The following is a 26109-nucleotide window of genomic DNA, read 5'->3' on the forward strand; positions in this document are numbered from 1 at the left end:
ACCTAACTCTATGCAAATCCAACCACTTCTCTGCATGAATTCTAATCATATGTGGTTATTGGTTACCTTTTTAGTGTTTGATACAAAGTATGGTTGATTGATAAAAAAAAAATTAAAAGGGTTGGCAGTTTCTTTTAACAGAAAAAAATTACCATGTATGCAGTTACACAAATACAATGCAAACACCAGCGCATGGTATATTTATCAAGGGTTACCTAACTGTAACCTGCTTTTAATATCGCAGTTAAAGAAGAACCTGGTAAAGGTCTGTTTAGATTCTCAGCTGCCTCCCTTCAAAATTCAAAGAGGACCTGCATGCCATCTGGCATGATAAGCTTCAAATTAAAAATTGAAAAAGCAAGATAAAAATATTCAGATGAACAGTGACTGTATGCAATCAGATGCAGCCACTGTTCAGGTATACAGACAGCCATGGGAACAGCGACTCAGGAGCTGACAGGGAAGCTGCCTCCATACAAGCTCTTTAGCACAGATGGAGATATCATACAGCTTACAAAGTCATGGAGCTATGGATGCCAGGGGGATGATATCACTGCTCTAACACAGGGGTCTCTGAATTATGGGACGTGGGTAACATTTGACAGACAAGATTTTTTACTAGCCTGCAGCAATTCTGATATGATAGGGGCTTTGGATGTGAAAAGGGGGCTCTGATGTGATGGGAAAGTTTCTGATGTGCAATGGGGCTCTTAGTGATGAGGGGCTTCTAATGTGTGGGGGGCTCTGATGTGATGAGAAGGCTTCTGATGTGAAAGGGGGACACTGATATGAAGGCAGCTTATGATGTGATTGAGGGGCTCAGATATGAATGGAGCACCCTGATGGAAGGGGAGAAAGGGTACTCTAATCTAATAGGGGAGGCTCTTGATGTGAAAGGGGAGCTCTGATGTCAGTATATTTCTTGGAGTGTGTTTATTCATACATTTAAATTTTAATCATTCATTTATAAAATTGATTTTTTCAAATATTTGTAAAATATACAATGTGCCCCTGGGACTCTAAAGATTGGAGATTCCTGCTCTAACATTATATTGGTAAATATATCAAAATGTGTGTCCCTCTCCAGCATTGAGGATCTTTTTTAGAGTGTGATATCTACTATAATTAATAGATTATATAGGTCCTTTTCTTACATTAGTGGGTAATGTTTCACAAATACTACCTAAAGGGGTAAAAAAATGGTTCGGCATGCAGCTTATCAGTCTATAAGCAGCAACATAGCAGTTCACCACAGGTGCTCAAAGCAATTTCCACAGCACTTAGTTAGCAAATGTAGTCCATTTAAAAAAAATAGGGATCTTAGTTGACTACTAATGACATACCACCACTTTTGCAAGTGTGATCCCTGTGACAATTGCGGCGTCAGACCCCAGCCCTTCTCACCAAATTCGTGACCGAAGGACTAGCCAATCTAAAACCGCACGTGCGTAACAACACCACGCCCAGCTGCACCCTGCACAAAGATTTTCCAGCTAATGGAACACAACCTGTGTGCCGGCAGCCTGGGAGCGATTGTTACTGGGTCAGGTTAATTACACAATTAACCCTTCACACTGCCACCACCTCCTTTTTGTACAGAGAAAGAGCAAACTCGGCAATATCAGCAATAACACTATGATGTTTGAATAATCGTTGGTATACCACTGTCACCGCAGGCAGAGATATACCGAAGTTTAAAACACACACACAGTAGCGCTCTTCAGAGACAGGGATTCTTAGTTTGCATTAAAGAGCTTTAGAAACAGTTCAACACTTTCAGAAAGTAAGATTTATTACTAAAAGGTCAAAAGGGTGCAATAAAAATATTTACAGAAAAAGATGTAGCCAATATATATATATAAATATACAGAAAACAATAGCACAGCAAAGAGATAACAGAAAGAAGTTTAGAGGGATAAAGTACTTGCCATTCACCTTGGGTTAAGCAGATCAGGTTTCAGAGCCAAAAGGGTCTTATCTCCCAAAGTTAGTTCCGATGTAAAAAGGGAGATTCTTCAACTTTACTCAACTCAGCTTAGCTTTACTTCAAGTACCACAGCCTTTATCTAGGAACTCAGCAGGGCGTCTCCCTGAAGCAGAGAACCAATGGCCTAATTTGGGGAGGGGGTTGTGTAGGCAGGGGGCTCAGGCTATGACCAAAGCCTTCACAAATTATACTATGGCTAATAACTTTTCCTAGGTACATATAATATTCTATCCACGAGTAGATTAATACCTAGAATCTTCTGCGGAACGTCTCCATATGAAATATGAGATACCTGCTTGGATGGTTAAAGAGATATAATTTTCTGCTCTCCTGTATATGCCAGCTAGGGGGTGTAATATACCAGGCCACTTGTCTTAAAGTGAGCCATCCGAATATGTGCTCCATGTTTGTGTAATTATTTCCTATTTGGAGATATAAAATTATATGGAAAACTGGGTTTTAAAATGTAAGTCTGTTTTACGACTCCCTGCCATGTCTTTTGAAGCTCCGTGAGGGCTAGGTTTATGGTCTTACAATATCCAAGATTGCGAGCTAACAGGCATCTAGGCACCAGCTCGGCTGGAGGTTTTATAGCCATGACGCCCTCCCAATGAGTTTGCTGCCTGTGATCTCTGCAACAAACAGACCACATGTCACTCAACAGAGAGGGAGGGGGATGTCAGAGAAATCTGATTTGGGAGAGAGAGATACAATATGGAGGGGTTTGGAGCAAAATGGATGACCGCGTCCATCTCTGTGTGCATGATTGCTACAATCCCTACTCCTATTAATAAGCAACATGGCACATACAGAAAATAACAAATTGAAACACTCATTTAGAGTAGGGCTAGAGGCAAATTCCATAGCTATTAGTGCTTAGTGTTATCAGCTTTTCTCCTTAAAACTGTGTAGTTTTATTTTAATTTTAACCACTTCCTGTTCAGCTAAAGTATATAAACAGCTGGACGGGAGCAGTGCCGATTAGGGTGGATGTACGCAGGGAGTGCCAAACACTGATCGCTGTACCCAGCACAGTCACAGGAATCACACAGTACAGGGCCATTCACAGCAACCTGTGCCATGTGATAGCTGAGGCCAATCACAGCTATCACAGTATTTCTCAATGACTGCAGGAATGCAGCTGGAGAGAGTGAAAAATGACTGCTTTTGCAGCCATCATGGCTGCAAAAGCAAGCACAGCATAAAAACAAATCCTAATCACCCCCCTCAGAGTAGTAGTGTCATTATGGAGACGCTGTACTGCTAGGGTGACAGCATGTAAAAATAAAACAAAAATGAGAAATGTTAAAAAAAAAATGTTCTTTTTAACTCACTATCACCAGTCATTGTCCAAACTCACTGCCATCCACTCAAATTTTCCCTTATCGCCGCCACACCAGTTACAGTGTCCATGATCACCATCACATCAGTTCCGGTGTTCGTGACCACTGCTACACCAGTCATGGTGTCCCTGATAACCGTCACACCAGTTACGGTGTCTGTGACCACCTTTACACCAGTTAACCTCACTTAAATATTTTACACCAATTTATCTCACTTAAATATTTCTGCCTAATTCTTTTTTTTCCATCTCCATGTCCCTTTAATTTCTACATCTCAAATCATAAAGTTCACTATAATATTTTTGAAACCTATTAGCAATATCAGAAGTAGCGTACACTATTTCAACTTTCCCATCTCTAACATTTTCTATGAAATTTTTAGATTTCTTACACTTTAACCTTCTCATTAAGTAATTTTCAGGTCTATTCCCTCACTGGTGTCTTTCCTTTGAGACCCCATTAAGTATCCTCCTTGATTCTTGTTCCATAAGATCTTTTAACTCATCTCTCTTAAAAATTCTCTTCTGATATACTTCCATTCCTGTCTTTTTTTTATGTAGCTGTTCCAGCTTATAAAGCTCTTCTGTCACCATCTTTATTTTTTTTTTGTTCCTTCTTTTTTTCTGTTCCTATGGATATCAATATTACCCTAATGTACAGTTGCAAGAAAAAGTATGTGAACCCCTTCGGGTTACGTGGAGTTTTGCATGAATTGGGCATAAAATGTGCTCTGAACGTCATCTAAGTCACAATAGAAGAACACAGTCTGCTGAACATAATAGTACACAAACATTCGATGTTGCCATGGTTTAATTGCACATAACATGTAAACATTCATAGTGCAGGGAGGAAAAAGTATGTGAGGCCCTAGCTTAATGACTTCTCCCAGAGCTAACCGGTTCTTTCCTCTGAGGATGTGCTTGGCACGTAACGCGTAAGGAGGAACCTGCGCACGCCTTGACGCCACGCCGTCGGAGCATTGGGGAGCTCCGGCGGCCACTACATCTGACAGGACGGTTAGTCTTGTTCCGCCTTCACTGCTAGCTTTCATGTTTATTTGCTAGCGGTGTGCATTTTCATATACTTACTCTGGATGCATCCTGTTTTATTTCATTAAATGCTTTTTATTATATCTTACCATGGGCTTTTCTTTTCATGAGGAGTATCTCCTCCTAGATGCCGCTGATATGAAGTGAAGGAGTGGTGGTATTCTTTGGTGGAGCTGTGACTGCTTCCTTGCTGTCTTGTGGAACGTGTGCTTCCTTGATCTGGGGATCTTCACTGATCCAGGGGATTACATCTACCTCTGTTCCCTGACTACATCTTCAACTCCATCTCTACCACAGTGCATACACCTCTGATCAGTGTGTATGGGCATTTGAAGTCGTCCTTCTTTTTTGAGACTTTTTTTGGCCTAGGGCCTTTCCCCTCCCTCCCCCCCCCCCCTCCCCCCTTTTTTGTGGACTTATTTTTATTGACTTTATGTGCGTTGATTTTTGATTTTTTGTTATTTTTCTAGCGCTGCACTTTTATTTACATGATAAGACAGACTGTCTACAAATGGAGAAAGTTTAGCACTGTTGCTACTCTCCCTAGGCGTGGTCGTCCTGTAAAAATGACTGCAAGAGCACAGCGCAGAATGCTGCATGAGGTAAAGAAGAATCCCAGAGTGTCAGCTACAGACCTATAGAAATCTCTGGCACATGCTAACATTTTTGTTGACACATCTACAATAAGGAAAACATTAAACAAGAATGGAGTACATGGGAGAACACCACGGAAGAAGCCATTGCTGTCCAAAAAGAATATTGCAGCACGTTTGAAGTTTGCAAAAGAGCACCTGGATGTTCCACAGCACTACTGACAAAATATACTGTGGACAGATGAAACCAAGATTGAGTTGTTTGGGAAGAACACACAACACTATGTGTGTAGAAAAAAAGGCACAGCACACCAACATCAAAACCTCATCCCCACTGTAAAACATGGCGGAGGGAGCATCATGGTTTGGGGCTGCTTTGCTGCCTCAGGGCCTGGACGGATTGTTGTCATTGATGGGAAAATGAATTCCAGAGTTTATCAAGACATTTCGCAGGAAAATGTACGACCATCTGTCCGCCAATTGAAGCTCCGCAGAGGATGGGTGATGCAACAGGACAATGACCCAAAGCATACAAGTAATCCAACAAAACAATGGCTGCAACAGCACAGAATACGCCTTCTGGAGTGGCCCAGTCAAAGTCCTGACCTCAACTTGATTGAAATGCTGTGGCATGACCTTAAGAGAGCGATTCACACCAGACATCCCAAGAATATTGCTACACTGAGTTTTGTGAAGAGGAGTGGTCCAAAATTACTCCAGATCATTGTGCAGGTCTGATCTGCAACTACAGGAAACGTTTGGTTGAGGTTATTGCTGCCAAAGGAAGGTCATCAGTTATTAAGTCCAAAGGTTCACATACTTTTTCCTCCCTGCACTGTGAATGTTTACATGTTATGTGCAATTAAACCATGGCAACATCTAATGTTTGTGTAGTATTATGTTCAGCAGACTATGTTCTTCTATTGTTGTGACGTTCAGAGCACATTTTATGCCCAATTCATGCAAAACTCCACGTAATCCCAAGGGGTTCACATACTTTTTCTTGCAACTGTATGCTTTATGTGCCTCCCAGACTGTTGCCACTGAAACCTCATTAGTCTCATTGAGCTTGAAAAATGGTTCAATTTCCAGCTTTAACCTTTTCTTTACTTTGGGGTCCTGTATGATCGTTTCATTTAATCTCCATATAGTTGTTTTATCCTGGCCTTCTGCTACTTGTAGTCTTATCATGACAGGAGCATTATCAGAAATGTTGGAACTAACCAATGACTCCAACTGTCTATGCTCTATCATTATATAGTCCAGTATTGAATACGAACCATGCACATGAGAGAAGAAGGTATAATCTCTTTCTCTTGGATGTTTCACTCTCCAAGCATCCACCAATTGATATTTATGTAATAACCTCTTCAATAATTTCAATTTCCTACCTGTGTACATGATGATGCATCCAACTGAGGATCCAAACACAGATTGAAATCTCCAGCCACGACCAGACTTCCCTTTTTAAATTCAGAGTTTCCTTAACACCCCATCTAAGAATATCACTGGCTTTTTGTTTGGGCAATAAATGTTAGATAGTGTATATTCCAATCCTTGTAATTTTCCCCTCAAAATTAGAAACCAACCTTCTGGATCTTCCAATCTACCTTCTAGGAAAAAATTGATGTTTTTTGAGAACCCAACTAATACTCCTTTTGGCCCCTTTAGCTGGTGAGTCAGCAGAATACCACACTGATAATACTTTGAATATAATTTAACATTTGTATCGTGGATTAAATGTGTTTCTTGCAGAAACACCACTTCGATAGAGTATTGATGGATTTCCCTGAGTATCTTATATCTTTTTATCAGGGAGTTCAGCCCTGTCACATTGTAGATCATAAACTTAATCACACAAATTTCTGCTATAGTTACATTAACCTACTGGCTTTCCTTCAGGAGAAAACAGATACAGACAGTTTAGGATATGGACGTTCTCCCTTCTCCAACTATAACATCCCCTTACCCACCCTCCCCTCCCCCTAATTATCTTACCCCTAAAACCCCCCCTATCCTACATATTGCCCTGGAATCTGTCGTGGGTTTTCCCCACTCGCTATTCCTATTTTAGGGTGAGACTCGAAACACACACGCCAACTCTGATCTTTAGTTCATACCATAAGTTATTTTGGAGTTTGGCCATGAGTTTGGCTTCCGGGCAACCTACCACATCAAAATTCCCCCCACCCCTCCCCCCCAGATCATACATTGGGGAGGAAAAGGGTTGAGGGCGGAGGAGACAAAAACAGATGGGGGAGAGCTGACTGGGAGGAATGAGGGGTGGGGCCAAGGTGGGGAGAGAGGAGGAAAAAAAAAAAAGGAACTCTTCCCGTCTCCCCTGTCTCCATCCCCGCCCCCTCGCCAATCAACCCCACCCTACTATCTCATCCCAGACACCCACTGCCACCCTTCCATCCTCTGCCCTCCACTCTTTGGAGATCTCTCTGACCACCCTTCAAGGTCTATTTTCTGCAAATCTAATTTTTCACAAAAGTCACTCAGATCTTCTGGGAAACTCAGCCTTGCAGATCTTCCATCTTTCCATCCAATCAGGCATGCTGGAAAGCCCCAGTTATATTGAACTTTTCTTTCTCTCATTCGATCTAACAACGGTTTCAACATCCTTCTTCTGGCTAAGATCTCTGGTGCAATATCAGCAAATACTGTATATCCAACTTTGTCTCCTCATATTTTATTTATGAAAGTATTACGTAGACTTTTCCAGATTTTTTCTCTGTCTATCACATCTCTGGGACTTTCCACCGACACTCCTTGTGGACGCCTGACCCTGTGCACTCTTTCAACTTTCAGGTGCTCAGTCACTGGTCTAATAATGGAATAAACACTCTCTTTATTTTATCACATAAGTCCTCTCCTTGTTCTTCTTCTGGCAGTCTCCAGATCCTTAAATTACTTCTTCTGTCATGGTTCTCTTGATCCTCTAATTTATATGAGAGCATTCTCTGATCTGTTCCCTTACGCAACTCCTCCACATGCTTCTCTAACTTATCAATTAATTGGGCTTGTGCTTCCATATTCTCTTCTGCCTCTTCCACTCACCATAGTATTTGACCTAAGTCGTTGTGTAGCCCCCCCATCTAATTTTTCATGGATAGCTCCAGTTTTGCAAACATTTCCGCTATCTCGTTCTTTGTGGGTAATTGTAACGAAATTCCTTGATGTTCCTTGGTACTTACTGCCAGTTCGCTGTTTGCAGTTATCGATTCATTAGTCTGTTTCTCCGGCTGAGCCCCAAATGACAGTTTAGGTTGATCTCCAACTAAGTTTCTACTTCCTTCTTTCTTTTTATCCCATATTCGTTTATCTGGGCTATTTTCCTGTGGATGAATGTATTTTTTAATTGTGCTAACATTTGCACTCTGTTGGGGTGTCTTCGATCCCCCCCCCCCTTTCGCTGATTTGCTCTTCATACCTCTTTCGTTCTTATTTATACTATTTTTTGTTTTTATACAATCTATGGCTCCAGCCAGGCGATTTTAGAAATAACGAGACATAGAACAGTTCTGCCTCTCACCGAGAACTCCCGATATGTATAATTTCCCTGCCCCCCCACTGTTCCAGGTTCACAGTTTTCACTGCCAGACCTTCCATATTAATAACTGTTTAAATATCTTGTGAGGCAGAGTAACTCACCATCCCCAACCATGCTCCAGGTATATAGGCAGCCTCTTATAACACTTTTATAACGCCTTATATTGCTCTCCTGGGTTCGAAAGGTCTCCAATCCTTATTCCTGTGGGGGGGACATTCCAATAGGTCTCAGTGAGAGGTTTCAGGGTCTCCAGTCCCCCGGTGATGATTACCTGGGAGTAGGGGGGAGACTCATCTCCTGTGCTCGACCCTCTGCTCATCCGCCGGGTCTTACTTTTTGGGACTCACCCAGGTGTCTAAGCGCAATCTCCCAGACCGCCTCCACCTTCCGAACTCTCCTGCTCACTGGTCCCGGTGTCTTTAGGGATAGAAATTCCCCTCTTACAGTTGCTGCAGCTACCTTTACACAGTCTGTTATACTCCAGATCCATCCAGACGGGCACCTCTCTCCTCAGTCCCGGTTCTGCAACTCAGCAGCTTTGCAGCTGTCACCTCCTCATCTCCAGCACTCGATCCCATCTGGGACCAGCTGGGATCATAAAGGGATCCAGGACAGCCTTCCCACTTCAGAGGGAACACGATAGTGGCAGCATACAGTCTGGGATCCGAGCTGCAATCTACTCCAGCGGCGCCATGTTCTGGCCCCTCACCCCATTCTGGCTTGTTTATTGACCACATTTCTGCTTGTTGCCCGGACCACTCCTTTGCCTGTTTGCTGATCATGTCTCTGCCTGTACCTTAAATGACCCATCTGCACATCCTACTATGTTCCTGTGAGACTCCAATCCCAGCAATCCAACTGCACTCCTGGGACCACAGGAACTATGTTTTTCAGCCTCCTGTACTTCCTGGCTAGTGAACATGGCATTCCTGGGGGGCAGCCAGTAGGTTTGCTTGGCTTATAGGAACTGGGGCTGCTATGAAAGATGCTATACTAAGATATATTTCCTAAAAACTTGTACAGAGGTGACCATTGCTGACCATTTGACACAATTGGTTGATTTATGTGATACACAAGATACAATGTTTGGTACATAATCAGTCCAGATGTTGAAAAAGTCTCACATATGTGGTAACATACTCAGGAGGACGCGGTAGTAGAGGAGTAGTGTTTGTTTGTGTTTTAGGGTATAATTCTAAGTATGCCTTTGCTGTGTGTGAGAAATATCTTATTAAATTGACACCTTTGTGTAAAAAAAAAAAACCTGTCCTGTCCCCAGAATACATTCCCTTCTGAGGACTTCAAGGTCAAGATTGACCTATGTAGTAGTTATGTTGTTTTGCATTTGATTGAGGTCATGTTTGTTCGCAGATTGGTTGTCCATTCTCTTGTGCAACCTACTGGCTAAACTTCAGAGCTATGTTGTTTAGTTAGGCCAGGATGTGATGTAGAGGTCATGGCTCCTCCCACAAGACAGGAAGTAAACCACCTCATAGGAGCCATGATTCTCTACATGAGAGAAGCACCAAACTGTATCTCTTTCCATCTGATGGCATCGGAGGTAATTGATGTCCATTTTTCCCTTCTGTAGGTAGCTAAGTTTGTACAGTAGAGGATCTTAGCTATATTGAGTGTCATTTGTTTGTGATGTTTATTGTATAGTGATTGTATGTTATCTTCTTTTTTATAGTTTTACCATTTATCTGCAACGTGCCAATAAAGTACAGACAAGTAAAACTCCGGCTAGTGCAAAGAAGGTTATCTGCTTGAATAGCTTCCCATAGACTCGGGAGTACGGGGAGCAAGTTCAGGACAGTAAAACTCCGGTTGGGCAGAGTGAGAAAAGGATTGGCTATACAGAAGAGCTACAGTCTGCAGAGAGCTGCAATCAACTTTACAGCCACTTCCATACAGCCAAGCAACACAGTGAGACTGCAGCCACATGCATACAGCTCCTACAAGTTGCTACACAGTTAAGCAGCCATGTCACGCAGCCACTCATCCTCACGCAAAATGAGATCACAAGTTTTCGGTTCCGGCAAGTCGTGTCAGCCAGTGACGCGGCCACCATCACCCGCGCAAAAGCCGAAGCAGCAAAAACACGGGCTGCCTTCATCACACAAGAATTGCAGTTGAAGTTAGAAAAGGCACACCTAGAAGTGAAGCTGGAGAAGCTCACTGCAGCTGCCACGGTTGAAGCAGAAACCCTAGAAGCAGCCATAAAACTCAGTAGTGAACGCAGCGAACGCAGCAATGTTCTTTGTCCCGATCAAGGAGAGCCAGATCCCTCGCAAGGCACTTCAGAGTACTTGGACCAACACTTCAGACCTGTGACATTCCCTTCCCACAGGAAACACAAACTGTCCTCAGGGAAACAAGCCAGACAATGCAAGTAACAACATAAAAACAACCAAATTCCTCAGTGCTGCAAGCGAGAGAACTCTCATCAGAAGGTAACAGATCAAGCCTACTTCTCTGCACACCATGACTCTCAACCTCCATACCAGTGTCAGAACAACCCTTCTACCCCAAACCGGTATGAGACAGGTCAACCCAATGTTGAACCTCTCAACAGGTACGATCGCACACCACACTCTCATTGCAGCAGTGAATTGCCATCATGCTCTAATGCCAACCAAGCTGTAATGTGCTCTAATGCCAACCAAGCTAGATGTGTCCCACACCGAGGAGATAGACCTCCTAGTCCAATGGCGTGGGAAAGACTCTGCTGAACACGCTAGTAGGATCAGGAACATTAACATAAAAAATCCAAAGACTGGGCTCAAAAAGACCTGGAGCAGATTAGAAGAGTGCTATGGCTCAACAGAGGCGATAGAGAACGTACTGTTTAAGAGGATTGATGACTTTCCCAGAATACCAAGCAAGAGCTATCATAAACTCAGAGAGCTAGCTGACTTGCTAGAGGAACTTCTATTTACCAAAGCTGAAGGAGACCTGCCAGGGCTCGCCGCCTTGGATGCAGCTAGAGGGATTAAACCCTTAGTTTTGAAGCTTCCTTATGACTTACAACAGAAGTGGGTAACATATGGTTCCAAGCATAAGAAAAGGTTCCAGCTACCATTCCCACCATTTGAAGTGTTTAAAGACTTTGTTTCAGAGCAAGCAAAGATCTTGAACGACCCCAGCTTTGACTTTACACTGCCACAAGCCACGCCTCATAGCCTCAAACAACACAGGATGCCGGTGACAGTACACAAGACTAACGTTTCTCCTACAGATCTTTCCAACAAGTCATCCAACTTCGCTCGCCCAGAGGACAAAGTCAGAGATCCTAGCAAGCAGTGTCCTCTACACAGGAAGCCACATCCTCTCCTGAAATACAGATCCTTCAGTGAGATGTCTCTAGAAGATCGCAAAGCTTTCCTAAGAGAGAACCACATCTGCTTCAAGTGCTGCTCATCCACATCACCCTTTTTCTGGAGACTGCAAGGTTAGTGTATCATGCACTGAGTGTGACAGCAAAAACCACAACTCAGCACTTCATCCTAGCCCTGCTCCTTGGTCCGTCCAGCCAGCTAGCGATACCAACGAGCACGGGGGGAGCAAAAAGTAATTGGTTCAAGCACCTCAGCAGTTTCCGAGGTATGCAAAGATCCTGCACTAGGCACCCTCCTACTTCCACAAACTGCTGCAACCCCCTCAACCTAATACCTGTCCCCCTGCTCCCCACAACCACCCCTCCATTCTCGTGTGCACTCCTAAACGCCCGATTGGTTTGCAACAAGCTCACCGCCATCCATGACCTCTTTATCTCCCCCTCCCTCAACCTCCTAGCGGTCACTGAAACCTGGATCCAAGCCACTGACTCTACCTCCCCTGTGGCACTCTCCTATGGAGGCCTCATCTGGACCCATTCACCCAGACCGAGTGGTCGTAGAGGTGGTGGGGTCGCCATGCTCTTGTCACCGCTGAGCACCTTCCAAGTCCTCCCAAACCCCCCCTCTATCCTTCTCCTTCTTTTAGGCCCACTGCATATGGCTATTCTCTCCTACCCCTCTGAGGATTGCAGTAATCTATTGGCCTCCTGGACCCGTATCCCGCTTCCTCGACGATTTCTCCGCCTGGCTACCCTTCTTTCTCTCCTCAGAGCTACCCACCACCATCCTTGGAGACTTCAACATCCCTATCAACGTCAATAACCCGGCTACATCCCAACTCCTCCACCTAATCTCTTCTTTTGCGCTCACACAGTGTACACAGTCCTCCACCCACGCCGACGGGAACACCCTGGACCTTGTTTTCTCTCATCTCTCCCACAACTTCACAAACACCCCTTTCCCTCTCTCTGACCACAACCTCATTACGTTCTCCATCTCCCCATCCTCAAACACCTCCCCCCCAAACATCAAACCATCACCAGCTGTAACCTCCGCAACCTGAACCCTGCCCCTCTCCACTTTGCAGCTGCCCGACTTTACGACCGTATCCTTCCACTGTCCTGCCCTGACCTGGCCACTACTGCTTATAACAACTCGCTGCCAGCCGCCCTAGACTCCTTAGCACCCCTAACCACACGTAGCATTAGACCCTGACTGCTTCAACCCTGGCAGAATGACCACACCAAAAATCTTAAACGACGCAGTCGTGCGCTGGAGCGATTATGGCACAAAGCCAGATCCCAACAAGCGTTCACCCTATGCAAATCTGCCTTCCTCACCTACACCTCCTCCCTCCATGCTGCCAAACAAGCCTACTTCATAACCCTCATCAATACCCTCTCCTCCAGTCCTCACCGGCTCTTCTCCACTTTTAACTCCCTACTCTCTCCCCCCCACCTCCACCCAGTACCTCACTCACTGCCCACGAGATTGCTAACCACTTCCAAAACAAGATCGACGCAATTCGTAGGGACATCGCCAATGCTCAGTCATCCATCCCACCTAGCCTCCCTCCCATGATAACCCCCACAACACTCCCCTCCTCTGACCTCACAACTGCCCAGACCCCCACCCCACCTAACATCCCGCACACTAAACACCCCCAACACTCCACTCCTTCGACCTTGCTACCACTGAAGAGGTCACTAAGGTCTTCGCCGAAGCCTGCCTCGCCACCTGCCCCCTTGATTCTGTCCCCACACAACCCCTACGGTCACCCTCCTCCTCCATTCTACGCTCCCTCACCCACATCTTCAATCTCTCCCTCTCTGCTGGCGCATTCCCCTCCCCCCTAAAGCACGCGCACATCACTCCCATACTCAAAAAACCCACGACCTTAATAACTTTAGACCCATCTCCCTGCTGCTATTTACATCCAAACTCCTTGAGCGCTTAGTCTATAATCGCCTAAGCTCCCACCTCAAAGACAACAACCTCCTTGATCCCCTACAGTCTGGCTTCTGTCCCCTACACTCCATGGAATCCGCCCTACTCAAACTCACCAACAACCTGCTAACTGCCAAAGCTAATGGCCACTACTCAGTCCTCCTACTCCTTGACCCCTCCACGGCTTTCGACACAGTTGACCATCCCCTCCTCCTTAAAAAACTATACTCCCTTGGCATCAGAGACTCCGCTCTCTCCTGGCTCTCCTCCTATCTATCCCAGCGCTCCTTCAGTGTTACCTATAACACTGCCACCTCCCCCTCTCTCCCCCTCTCTGTTGGGGTCCCCCAAGGCTCTGTACTCGGGCCCCTTCTCTTCTTCATTTACACCTCCTCCTTTGGTCAACTGATACACTTCCACGCCTTCAACTACCACCTCTATGCCGATGACACGCAAATCTACCTCTAGACCCCTCACCTCACCCCTTCAGTCTCCGCCCAAATCACCTGCCTACTGAACGACATATCAGACTGGATGTCACTCCACTTCCTCAAATTAAATCTTTCCAAAACCGAGCTCCTAGTTTTCCCCCCAGACTGTGCTTCCCCCCCATACTCTCCATCACGACCAATAACGCCACCATCAGTCTCACCCCGCAAGCCAAAGCCAAAGTTCTAGGCGTCACTCTAGACTCCAATCTGTCCTTCCAGCCCCATGTCCAATCGCTGGCAAATTCATGCAGGCTCCACCTCTACAACATCTCCAAAATACGTTCGTTCTTAACCCCAGACACTAATAAACAACTCATTCACTCCCTCATTATATCACGACTCGACTACCGTAACTCCCTCCTCTTTGGCTTACCTCATCACAGACTATCCCCGCTTCAGTCTATCCTGAACTCTGCGTCCAGACTCATCCATCTTACCAACCGCCACCCCCCTCTGTCATTCCCTCCACTGGCCCAACGCATAAAATTCAAACTACTAACATTGACGTACAAAGCTATTCATAATACTGTCCCAAACTACCTCATCGACCTGATATCCAAATACCACCCAACACGTACTCTTCGCTCCTCACAAGACCTCCTACTCTCTAGCTCCCTGGTCTCCTCCTCCCATGCCCGACTCCAGGACTTCTCCAGGTCTTCCACCATCCTCTGGAACTCACTACCCCAATCCATCAGACTGTCACCTACCCTCCTCACCTTTAGGCGCACCCTGAAAACCCATCTCTTCAGGGAAGCCTACACCACCCTCACCTAACGGCCGATCTCCTCCACTCCTCCAACCACTCCATCCCCCACAGCCATTTCCTCCTGTACCACTATACCTTCCCTCCTAGATTGTAAGCTCCAAGGAGCAGGGCCCTCGAACCCCTCGTGTATTGTATTGTTACTGTATTGTCTAATGTACTGTCTCCCACTATAATGTACAGCGCTGAGCAAACCTTTTGGTGCTATATAAATACTGTATAATAATAATAATCCTGCAGGTGGAAGGTCCTGTTCAAAAGTCTGTTTTGTTCAAGTGTATCCGAAGGGCCACAAAAACAAAGCTGTTAAGATGTATGCACTCCTAGACGATCAAAGTAACTCATCTCTAGCCAGATCTACATTCTTTGACACCTTTGGCATTACCGGTTCTAGCTTCCCCTACTCCCTAAAGACTTGTGCAGGTACTGTTGAGACGGCAGGGAGGAGAGCCACAGCTTTCTATATAGAATCCTTAGATGGTCAGACTTGCCTACCTTTACCCACTCTAATTGAGTGCAACCAGATTCCAGACAACAGAACAGAGATTCCTACATCAGATGCAGCAATTCACCAACCTCATCTGAAGCGCATAGCCCATTTCTTGCCAAAATATGATGAACAAGCTCAGGTGATACTGCTTCTAGGGAGAGACATCTTGCAGGTCCACAAAGTAAGAGAACAAATTGAGGGTCCCGACAACGCTTCTTTCGCACAGAGACTTGACCTTGGGTGGGTCATCGTAGGGAACGTTTGCCTGGGAAGTATGCGCAAGCCCCCCACGGTCAATAGCATGTTCACTAACATACTTGATAAAGGACGTCCTTCCCTTTTTCAACCGTGTCACAACAGCTTTGACATAAAGGAACTGCCAGGTAGTACTCACGTGCCCTGCTCCTCCGTAGACCCAGACAGAGATGACCATGCCTGTGATAATGACCCAGACCACCTAGGATGTACAGTCTTCCACAGGACAAAGGAAGACCAACAAGTAGCAATGTCTCTCGAAGATGGGCTCTTCCTGCAAATGATGGAGAAGGAGATAGCCAAGGGAGAGTCAAATAATTGGGTCGCACCGCTCCCGTTTAGACCCCATAGACAACGTCTGCCTAACAACAGGGAACAAGTCCTTGAGCATTTTGTTCTCCCTCAAAAGCAATTTTCTGAAAAAAAAAACAGAAATGAAGGACCACTTCGTTACTTTCATGGGCAATGTATTTGAAAACACCACACAGAGTTAGCTCCTGCTCTTAAAGACAACGAGGAGTGTTGTTCTTACCCATATTCGGGGTGTACCACCCCAAGAAACCAGGACAGATTAGAGTCGTGTTCAACTCTAGCTCTAAAGAAAAAGGAGTGTCATTAAATGATGTCCTTCTCTCAGGCCCAGACCTGAACAACAGACTCATAGGAGTACTCCTCCGTTTCTGCAAAGACTATGTTGCATTCATGGCGGACATCCAGCAGATGTTCCACTGTTTTCTGGTAAAAAAGGAACATAGGAATTTTTTTAGATTTTTCTGGTTCAGAGACAACGACCCTTCCAACGAGATTGTGGAATACCGCATGAAAATCCACATATTTGGGAATAGCCCTTCCCCTGCAGTGGCCATCTACGGACTCAGTCGTTCGGCTCATGAAGGTGAGTCAACTTACGGGTCGGATGTGAAACACTTAGTAGAACAGGACTTCTATGTAGATGACTGCCTAAGATCTCTACCTAGCAATGAAGCAGCTATCAGCCTCCTCAAGAGAACACAGGAGATCTAGCCTGTTCTAACTTGAGGCTCCACAAGATCGTTTGTAACAGCACAAACTTGATGGAGGCCTTCCCCTCTCAAGATCGCTCCAGTGAGCTCAAAGACTTAGACTTAGGTTCTGATTCTCTCCCAATGCAACGTAGCCTTGGACTGCTCTGGAATTTAAAATCAGACTCCTTCACCTTCCATGTTAGTCAAGAAAAGAAACCTGTTACTCGAAGAGGTGTTCTGTCAGCCGTAAGCGGTTTGTATGATCCTCTGGGATTTGCAGCTCCAGTTACCATTGAAGGTAAGGCACTTCTAAGAGACTTGACTCAAGAGACAGTGAAGTGGGATGACCCACTTTCCCCTGAAAAAAGAGATCAGTGGTCAGAGTGGAGAAATTCCTTAACAGCCTTGTCTAACCTCCAGGTTCCTCGCTCATATGCTCCTGTACCGAGTACAGAAGTCCAAAGCCAAAGACTATGTGTTTTTTGTGATGCTTCCGTCAAGGCAATTGCCGCGGTAGCTTACCTTAAGACAGGACAATACCATATAGGTTTTGTTATGGGAAAAGCGAAACTTGCCCCACTCCCAGAACACACAATACCTAGGCTAGAACTTTGTGCTGCAGTGTTAGCCATAGAGCTAGCTGACATGATAACTAGAGAGATGGGCCTAGAAATCAAAGACACTGAGTTCTACACAGATAGCAAAGTAGTCCTGGGGTACATCTACAACGAAACCAGATGCTTCTATGTCTATGTCAGCAACAGGGTGTCGAAGATTAGGAGATCCACACATCCAAAACAGTGGCACTTTGTATCAACCATCCACAATCCTGCAGACTTAGCAACCAGAGCCGTTCTAGCCAACCGTCTAAAGGATACAATGTGGTTCAAAGGCCCTGCATTTCTGTACAACTCAGAACACAGCACTTCTGTTTCTGAGGCCTTCTGCTTGATAGATGCAAACGAGAATGCAGAGGTCCGTCCACAAGTGTCTACATTAGTCACAGTGACTTCACTCCAGCAGCTCAGATCTCATTGTTTTAGGAGGTTTTCTACATGGAGATTAGAGCCATCGCTTGCTTATCACATATAGCTCATTCCTTTGAAAAAGAAACTGACTGCAAAGGCTGGCACCACTGTAAAAGTGCTTACACAGTGGCCAATCTAGAGCAAGCAAAACATCTGATCATCCGTACTGTTCAGCAAGAGACCTTTGTTAAGGAAATTGACTGTATTAATAGCAAAAAGTCAACCTCTAAAGTCAGTGCCCCACATGGAGTTTATTACAAAAGATCTCTTCAAACGTCAATGGAGACGGGTGCAATGCCTAGCTAACACCTTCTGGGACAGGTGGAAGAAACAGTACCTTCAAATTCTACAACCCAAAAAAAAAGTGGCAAGTTGCCAAACCTGACTTGAAACAAGGCAATGTGGTACGTGTTAAAGACTGCCAAACACCCAGGAATGACTCGCCCTTGGGACTTATCACCCAGACGTTCTTAAGCAAAGATGGATATGTTAGGAAGGTCGAAGTTAAGACTTCCAAACAAGGTGAAGTTAGACTGTTCCTCAGACCAATATCAGACCTGATTTTACTGGTGCCCAACGATGATGTCAGTGGCATTGGATAACGCCAGACGGGGAGTGTCCTGTCCCCAGAATACATTCCCTTCTGAGGACTTCAAGGTCAAGATTGACCTATGTAGTAGTGATGTTGTTTTGCATTTGATTGTGGTCATGTTTGTTCACAGATTTGTTGTCTGTTCTCTTGTGCCACCTACTGGCTAAACTTCAGAGCTATGTTGTTTAGTTAGGACAGGATGTGATGTAGAGGTCATCGCTCCTCCCACAAGACAGGAAGTAAACCACCTCATAGGAGCCATGATTCTCTACATGAGAGAAGCACCAAACTGTATCTCTTTCCATCTGATGGCATCGGAGGTAATTGATGTCCATTTTTCCCTTCTGTAGGTAGCTAAGATTGTACAGTAGAGGATCTTAGCTATACTGAGTGTCATTTGTTTGTGATGTTTATTGTATAGTGATTGTATGTTATCTTCTTGTTTATAGTTTTACCATTTATCTGCAATGTGCCAATAAAGTACAGACAAGTTAAAATCGTCTTTTTATTGTGTGCGCAGAGTAGGTTATCTGCTTGAATAGCTTCCCATAGACTCAGGGAGTACGGGGAGCGAGTTCAGGACAAAACCTATTTTCATTTTCTTTTTGCATTTTCCGAAACTTTAGTCTTCAAAGTCTTCAAAAGTCTCACCATGCAACTTAACCTCCCTGGAGATATTCCCGAGCATAGCTCGGGGTAAAGTTTCAGCACCAAAAGTGGTAACCCCGAGCTACACTCGGGATTACCCTGCAGCGTTGCTTCGGGATCCCTTCTGCACTTACCTTGTCCTTCGCTCCCGCGATCTCCCCCCTGCAGCGTCCCCGGTCATCTCCTCCGGCCGATGCCGGCATCTGTCGTCCGGGTTCCGTTCCCTGCGACGTCAGGACGTACAGGGACAGAACTGGCGGGAAATTTAAAAATATCAAAATGTGACATTCACTAAATACACTAAAATCACACAGTAAAACATTACTGTATCAAACCATTTCACATACATTTTGTCCCTAGTGCTTTGTCCTGTACCCTGCCTGCATTTATACTGTTCTTTCTGCCTGGAAACTGAGAAATGTCCATGGCGTCCAAAAAGCGTCCCTTTAGGTCAAAAGCGGTTTTAGACCAGCTAGAGAACAGCAATAGTAAATTAGAACTACTTGCAGAATTGAGTGATAATGATTCGTGGGGAAATTCATCATCAGACACTGAAAACAATTTTGTGACTTTGCTCACTGATGTTCGAACTTGGCGCTCTATTTAAAAGTTCAGTGTTTTTGGTTTGATTATATTATTGAATTAAATTTATTATTATTATATTATTTTTTATGATTATTAAATTATAATTTATGATATCGTGTTTCAAATTTTAACATACCCGGGATGTTTACTAGACTCTTGTTCGGACAGATTTCAGTGAGTTATTCCTAAAAATTACAGGCCTACAAGAAAAAAACGACATATTTCCATGAAAAAAAAGTACCGCTTGGAGCACAGAAATACTGACATAATCAGACCGCTAGGGAGGCTACAAATACCTTGGGATGTTTGCTTCCCAAAATGTGGTCATTTTATGGGTGTTTCCACTGTCCTGGGCTTCCAAAAAAGTGATAAATAGTCAGGAAAGTAGTAATTTATGCCCATAGAAAACCTGAAAGTTCTCCTTGGATTTTGGGACCCTCTTGGTGGCTAGGCTGTAAAAAAGTCTCATGCATATTGTATTGCTACACTCAGGAGGAGTAGCAGAATGTGTTTTGAGGTGTATTTCTAAGTACGCCTATGATGTATGTTAGAAATATCTTATTAATTGACAACATCTGTGTTTTAAAAGAATTTCATTTTCGTTCCTGCATTTTCCAGAAACGTGTGGTAAAAAATTGCATTTTCAAAAGATTCACTATGCCTTTCAAAAAATACCTTGGAGTGTTTATATTCCAAAATGGAGTAATTTTGTTAGTGTTTCCACTGCCATTGTGCTTCAGGCCTTAAAAAATTCAATAGGTATTCAGGAAATTAGATGCATAAATTATGCCCCTAGAATGCCTGAAGGTGCTTCTTGGATTTTGGACCTCTCTATGCATCTAGTTTGTACAAAAAAATCTTACATGTGTGGCATCCCCATACCCAGGAGGTATAACAGAATGTGTTTCAGGGTCTACACCCTGTTCCAGATTATTATGCAAATTCTATTTAAGTGTCACCAAGATTAAATATTTTGTTTTTCAGTTTAACTCATGGATGGCATTGTGTCTCAGGGCTCTTTTGATCACTGAAAACAATCTCGGACACCTGTGATAATTAGATTGGCAGGTGAGCCCAATTTAAGGAAAAACTACTAAAGGAGGGTGTTCCATTATTAGGCAGAGCACCATTTTCAAGCAATATGGGGGAGATAAAGGATCTCTCTGCTGCCAAAAAGAGTGAAATAGTTCAATGCCTTGGACGAGGTATGAAAACATTACATATTTCACGAACACTTAACCGTGATCATCGCACTATTAAGAGATTTGTGGCTGATTCAGAGCACAGACGGGTTCATGCAGATAAAGGCACATTGAGGAAGATTTCTGCCAGATCCATGCATCGGATCAAGAGAGCAGCTGCTAAAATACCATTACATAGCAGCAAACAGATATTTGAAGCTGCTGGTGCCTCTGGAGTCCCACGGACATCAAGGTGTAGAGTCCTCCAGAGTCTTGCAACTGTGCATAAACCTTCTATTCGGCCACCACTAACCAATGCTCACAAGCAGAAACGGCTGCATTGGGCAGATAAATACATGAAGACTAATTTTCAAACACTCCTGTTCACTGATGAGTGCCGTGCAACCCTGGATGGTCCAGATGGATGGAGTAGTGGATGGTTGGTGGATGGCCACCCTGTTCCAACAAGGCTGCAACGTCAGCAAGGCAGTGGTGGAGTCATGTTTTGGGCCAGAATCATGGGAACAGAGCTGGTCGGCCCCTTTAGGGTCCCCGAAGGTGTAAAGATGACCTCTGCAAAGTATGTGGAGTTTATGACTGACCACTTTCGTCCCTGGTACAGAAGAAAGAACTTTGCTTTCCGTAATAAAATCATCTTCATGCATGACAATGCACCATTTTTAATGCTGCAAAGAATACCTCTGCATCAATGGCTGCTATGGGGATAAAAAGGAGAGAAAGTCATGGTGTGACTTCCATCCTCCCCTGACCTCAATCCTATTGAGAACCTTTGGAGCATCCTCAAGCAAAAGATCTATGAGGGTGGGAGGCAGTTTACATCCAAACAGCAGCTCTGGGAGGCTATTCTGACATCTTGCAAACAAATTCAAGCAGAAACTGTCCAAAAACTCACAAGTTCAATGGATGCAAGACTTGTGAAGCTGCTATCAAATAAGGGGTCCTATGTTAAAATGTAACGTGACCTGTTAAAATGTTTAAAAAGTTAAAATATTGTTAAAAGTTTGATTGAAATAGCTTTTGATTTCAGTAAATTTGCTGCAAACACAACAAATGACAATTTTCAGTTCTTTACAACCTATAAAGTGTTTTGAAACTTACTGTGCGTAATAATTTGGAACAGTGCATTGGAAGTTTTTTATGTTTAAAAAAAATACTGTTATTAGGAGGTTTGTTCAATAAAATGTGAATTGTACTCTTAATAGTTGATACCATGAGAATTATGCTGACTGTTATTTACATCAGTTATTTAGGTAAATTAGAAAAATATCATTTGCATATTAATTTGGAACAGGGTGTATTTGTAAGTATGCTCATGCTTTGTGTAAGAAACAACTTTGTGAAAAAAAAACAAATTTGATTTAATTTCTTAATTTTCCAAATCAAGTGACTAAAAAATTACAGCTTCAAAAAACTCACCATGTCTAAATACCTTGGACTGTCTACTCTCTAAATAGGGGTAATTTGGGGGATATTTGTGTTGTCTTGGCATTTTAGGGCTTCAAACAAAGAAATAGGTAGTCAGTACATCAGGAGATTTATATACAGGTATACCATAGCTTGTGTACCATAGTTTGACTTTATAACTTTTACACAGACTAAATAATATACACTGATTTGGCTTATTTAATCAAAGAAATATATTATGGCGTAGACTTATGTAGAAAGATTATTTGCAAACTTTTAGAAGAGAAACTAAGAAAAATGTGGTTTTATTTCAAAACCTTTGTTATTTTTTTGCTTATATAGCAAAAAAAAAAACCCATTGGTAATTAAATACCACCAAAAGAAAGCTTTACCTGTCTTAAAAAAATAATAAAACATTAATTGGGTTACAGTGTTACATGCACAAGTAATTGTCATTCAATGTATGACAGTGCTGCAAGCTGAAAAATGGTCCAGACTGGCAGATGGGGAAAGCGTCTGGACTGGAGGTGGTTAAATTAGCGAAAATAGATGAATGTAGTGCCAAGGACAGTGAAATACTCTGAAGGTCCAAACAGTTGCAAAATCATAAATCGTGCGACTACAGAAAGAACAAACTAATCTAAAATATTTTGCACAAATTACGTGCAAACTGCTCCAGCATGGCAAATAGATTGAAACCAGTTGGGTTATCCACATGTTCTCATGCAAGGCATGCATTAGCTAAATTTTGTAATTGTTATTGTCCTTTTATTCTCATTACACAGTATATCTACCATTATTTATACTGTAGTTTCCACATTAAAAATGCTAATATGGTTGTCATAAATACTTAATCTTTCTCTCTGCAGTAGTTTTTCCTGCTTTATGCCAATGAACCAGGTTCAAACCTGCAATAGAAAATGAAAGAACAGAAAAATATTTCTGGCTATTGTGTGAGAAAATATAAACTATATTCCACTCACAGCTATTGTTGCTTTCGCTATGTACCCCCACCTCTACATTTTTTTCTTCCCACTTCATGCTTTCTCGTCCTGAATCACTTTTTGTTTTTTATGCAAACATCCTGTACCTTTATCCCTGGATAAATATATATTTTGACTCATTATTATGATTGTTCCAGAGTAATACTGCCTGTTTTGTGCTGCAGGTTCCTATTAAAGCCAGACACATAGAAGATGTTCCTGTGTGGGGGATTCTTCAACTACATTTTTGTTTGCTTTGGGTCCAGTCATTCTTGTCCATCCATTCTCTGCCTCCTTGGCTTCTCTTCAGGTCTGCCCACTGAAATAAATTCTGAATTTCTGAAACACCTTTTTTTGTTTCGCATGTTTGGATCTTCATCATCAGAAATAAGGGGATACTTCTTTGATGCTAATGAAACATTGTAGCTTGTGTAGTTAAAGAACATGATCGGTGAAGAAGGTATCTGTTATGAAAAGCCTGGCTTGGCCATGGTCACTAGGGCAAGCTGGTGTTGCTACAGTCATTAGCTTACCACTTTTGATCAAAAAATGGACATGAGTAATTTCATACCTCACTCTTTTATTGTCTTGATGGAGATTTGTTTTAAGTGTACTTTCAATCTGTCAAAATGTACTTGTAGTTGAGGTGCAGATGTTTCTCACTCTCCTCTTCTATAAGGATCCCTTGATAATGACAAGAGTGCAGGCAGTATTTGTCTTTCTTGTACATGATTTGGCAAATATTCCTGACTTCAGTAATTGTAATAAATAACATACTGCATCCTGAACGTATTCTACTAGGGAACCAACATTTGTCATTTTTAATGGGCACCTGAAAAACTAATTTCTGTGTACAGCATTTACAACTTAGGCTAGGTTCACGCCTATGTGTGTTGCAATTGCTGTGTTTTTCCACTGTGCTTTACAGTGCATTTTGCATTTTTGAAAGCACATTTTTTATGCATTTTTGATGTGTTTTGTGTTTATAGGAAAGTATTGAGTGAGACTTTGATGTGAATTTGGATGGGTACGGTTTTGATGTCACCCAGGAAAGGGGGGAATCAGCGACCCAGGAAAGAGGGGATGAATGAGCCCCCCTCCTGAACCATACCAGGCCACATGCCCTCAACATGCTGGGGGGGTACTTTGGGGTAGGGGGGCTCCTCCCCAAAACACCTTGTCCCCACAGGGGACCCCAAACATTTTTTAATGCCAGCATTCTTTTGTTTACATTCAGCTGTCAGCAGGGAATCCCACTTGACAGCTGATGAGTAATCAGTTGTTAAGGACACGGTGTCTGCCCACTCCTTAACAACTATGTTGTGCTTCTGCAAAGTCCAACAAAACTGTTGCATTGAAAACATTCAGATGCATCCATAGTCGCACGTTAGAGTTGGGGGTTAAGGACTAGGGTTAGAGTTAAGGGTTAGGGTTAAGGGCTAGGGTTGGGGTTAAATGTCAGGGTCAGAGTTAAGGGCTAGTGTTGGGGTTAAGGCCCAGGGTTAGAGTTAAGGGCTAGGGTCAGGGTTAGAGTTAAGGGCTAGGGTTGGGGTTAAGGGTTAGCGTTAAATGTTATGGTTAGGGTTAAGGGCTATGATTAGGGTTGAATGTTAGGTTTAGGGTTAGGTTTAAGATCTAGGGTTAGGGTTAATTTAGGGGATAGCCTTAACCTTAACCTTTAACACTTAATGCTAACTCTAACCCTAACTCCTAACCCTATCCCTGTCCCTAATCCTAACCCTAACATGGGACTTTGGACACAAAGTTGCATGACAAATCGCCTTCAAATCACCTCCTTCTTCACCCCTTCAAATCTATGCGACTTAAAGTTGCAGCAACTTTGAAAATATTCCTGCACTACTTTGAGTGCCAGAAAGTGTAAAGTTGCAACAAAGTTGCACCCACTCAAATTTCCATTAAAGTCACACCCATCCAAAGTTGCATCAAAGTCCCATCAAAGAGACACCCATCCAAAGTCACATCAGAGTCTCACCCATCCAAAGTCGCACTCAATACTTTCCTATTGGCCAAAAAATGCAACACTTGCATTTTTGGTGCTGTTCTATTGAAGCCTATTGAACCAAAAACACAATTTGTTGCAGGAACAAATTCCCTGACCCTTTTCAAAAAACCCAACAGCTGAAAATGCATAGATGTGAACATGTTCCATAGGAAACCATGTTAAATGGACTGTAGTGCATTTCTGCAAACCTAGAAACAAACTGAAAATCACAAGTGTGAACCTAGGCAAAAGGTTACCTGAAAACAAGATTAAATGTTTAGCACTGCCATCACTGTTCTTCAATTAATTTTTAATGGTCGCTGTGAGTTTAGATATGTCCTCCTTCTGCACAAATCACTATACAATAGTAGGTGGGTTGATAAAATAATTTCATAAAGCCTGAAAAAATACAGCTATCATGATCCATGTATTTTTTGCTTGCTAAAGGGGCGCTTTCATGGAAACATTGTGTGGGGCAATAAGCATGTTGGAAAATAAAGGAACTGGTGGGGCCTAAGTTTTGATACGTATGCTAGGGCTTGCTGAGGAAATTGTGCCCCATTCATGCCCCTGTGATGTCACTGAACAATGGTGTGATGCAAAGGATGTCACTGCTGCAATTTCAATATAAAGGAAGATATGTCATCACCCATTTAAAGGAAGTGGACCTTTAAGCTCTCAGCTGTGGGGAGGCCAGGTACATTTCTCACAATGCTTGACATGTACTGAATAACAAACAGAGTTGTTTTAGGTATGACAGCGCTTTCCTGAATACTGGATTTTAGTTTTTGACCATATGTCTACTTTATAAGACATTTACTTATGATGATGAAAGACATCATGGAA

The 26109-nt window shown here is 43.3% G+C and overlaps 1 protein-coding gene across 1 annotated transcript in view; it reads left to right on the forward strand.

The window, feature by feature from the left end:
* Positions 1–18936, forward strand: part of LOC149459939 (uncharacterized) — a 56768-nt gene extending 37832 nt beyond the window's left edge. Inside the window, exon 2 of the mRNA XM_089680481.1 lies at positions 10219–18936. Within this exon, the coding sequence (XP_089536607.1) occupies positions 16889–17911 (1023 nt within the window). The 5' untranslated portion in view covers positions 10219–16888 and the 3' untranslated portion in view covers positions 17912–18936. The remainder of the gene's footprint in view (positions 1–10218) is intronic.
* The last annotated feature ends 7173 nt before the right edge of the window (positions 18937–26109 follow it).

This window comes from Staurois parvus, unplaced genomic scaffold (genome assembly GCF_062004578.1).
Source record: "Staurois parvus isolate SC_StPar_1 unplaced genomic scaffold, SC_StPar_1.0 ptg000243l, whole genome shotgun sequence".
Taxonomy (NCBI): Eukaryota; Metazoa; Chordata; class Amphibia; order Anura; family Ranidae; genus Staurois; species Staurois parvus.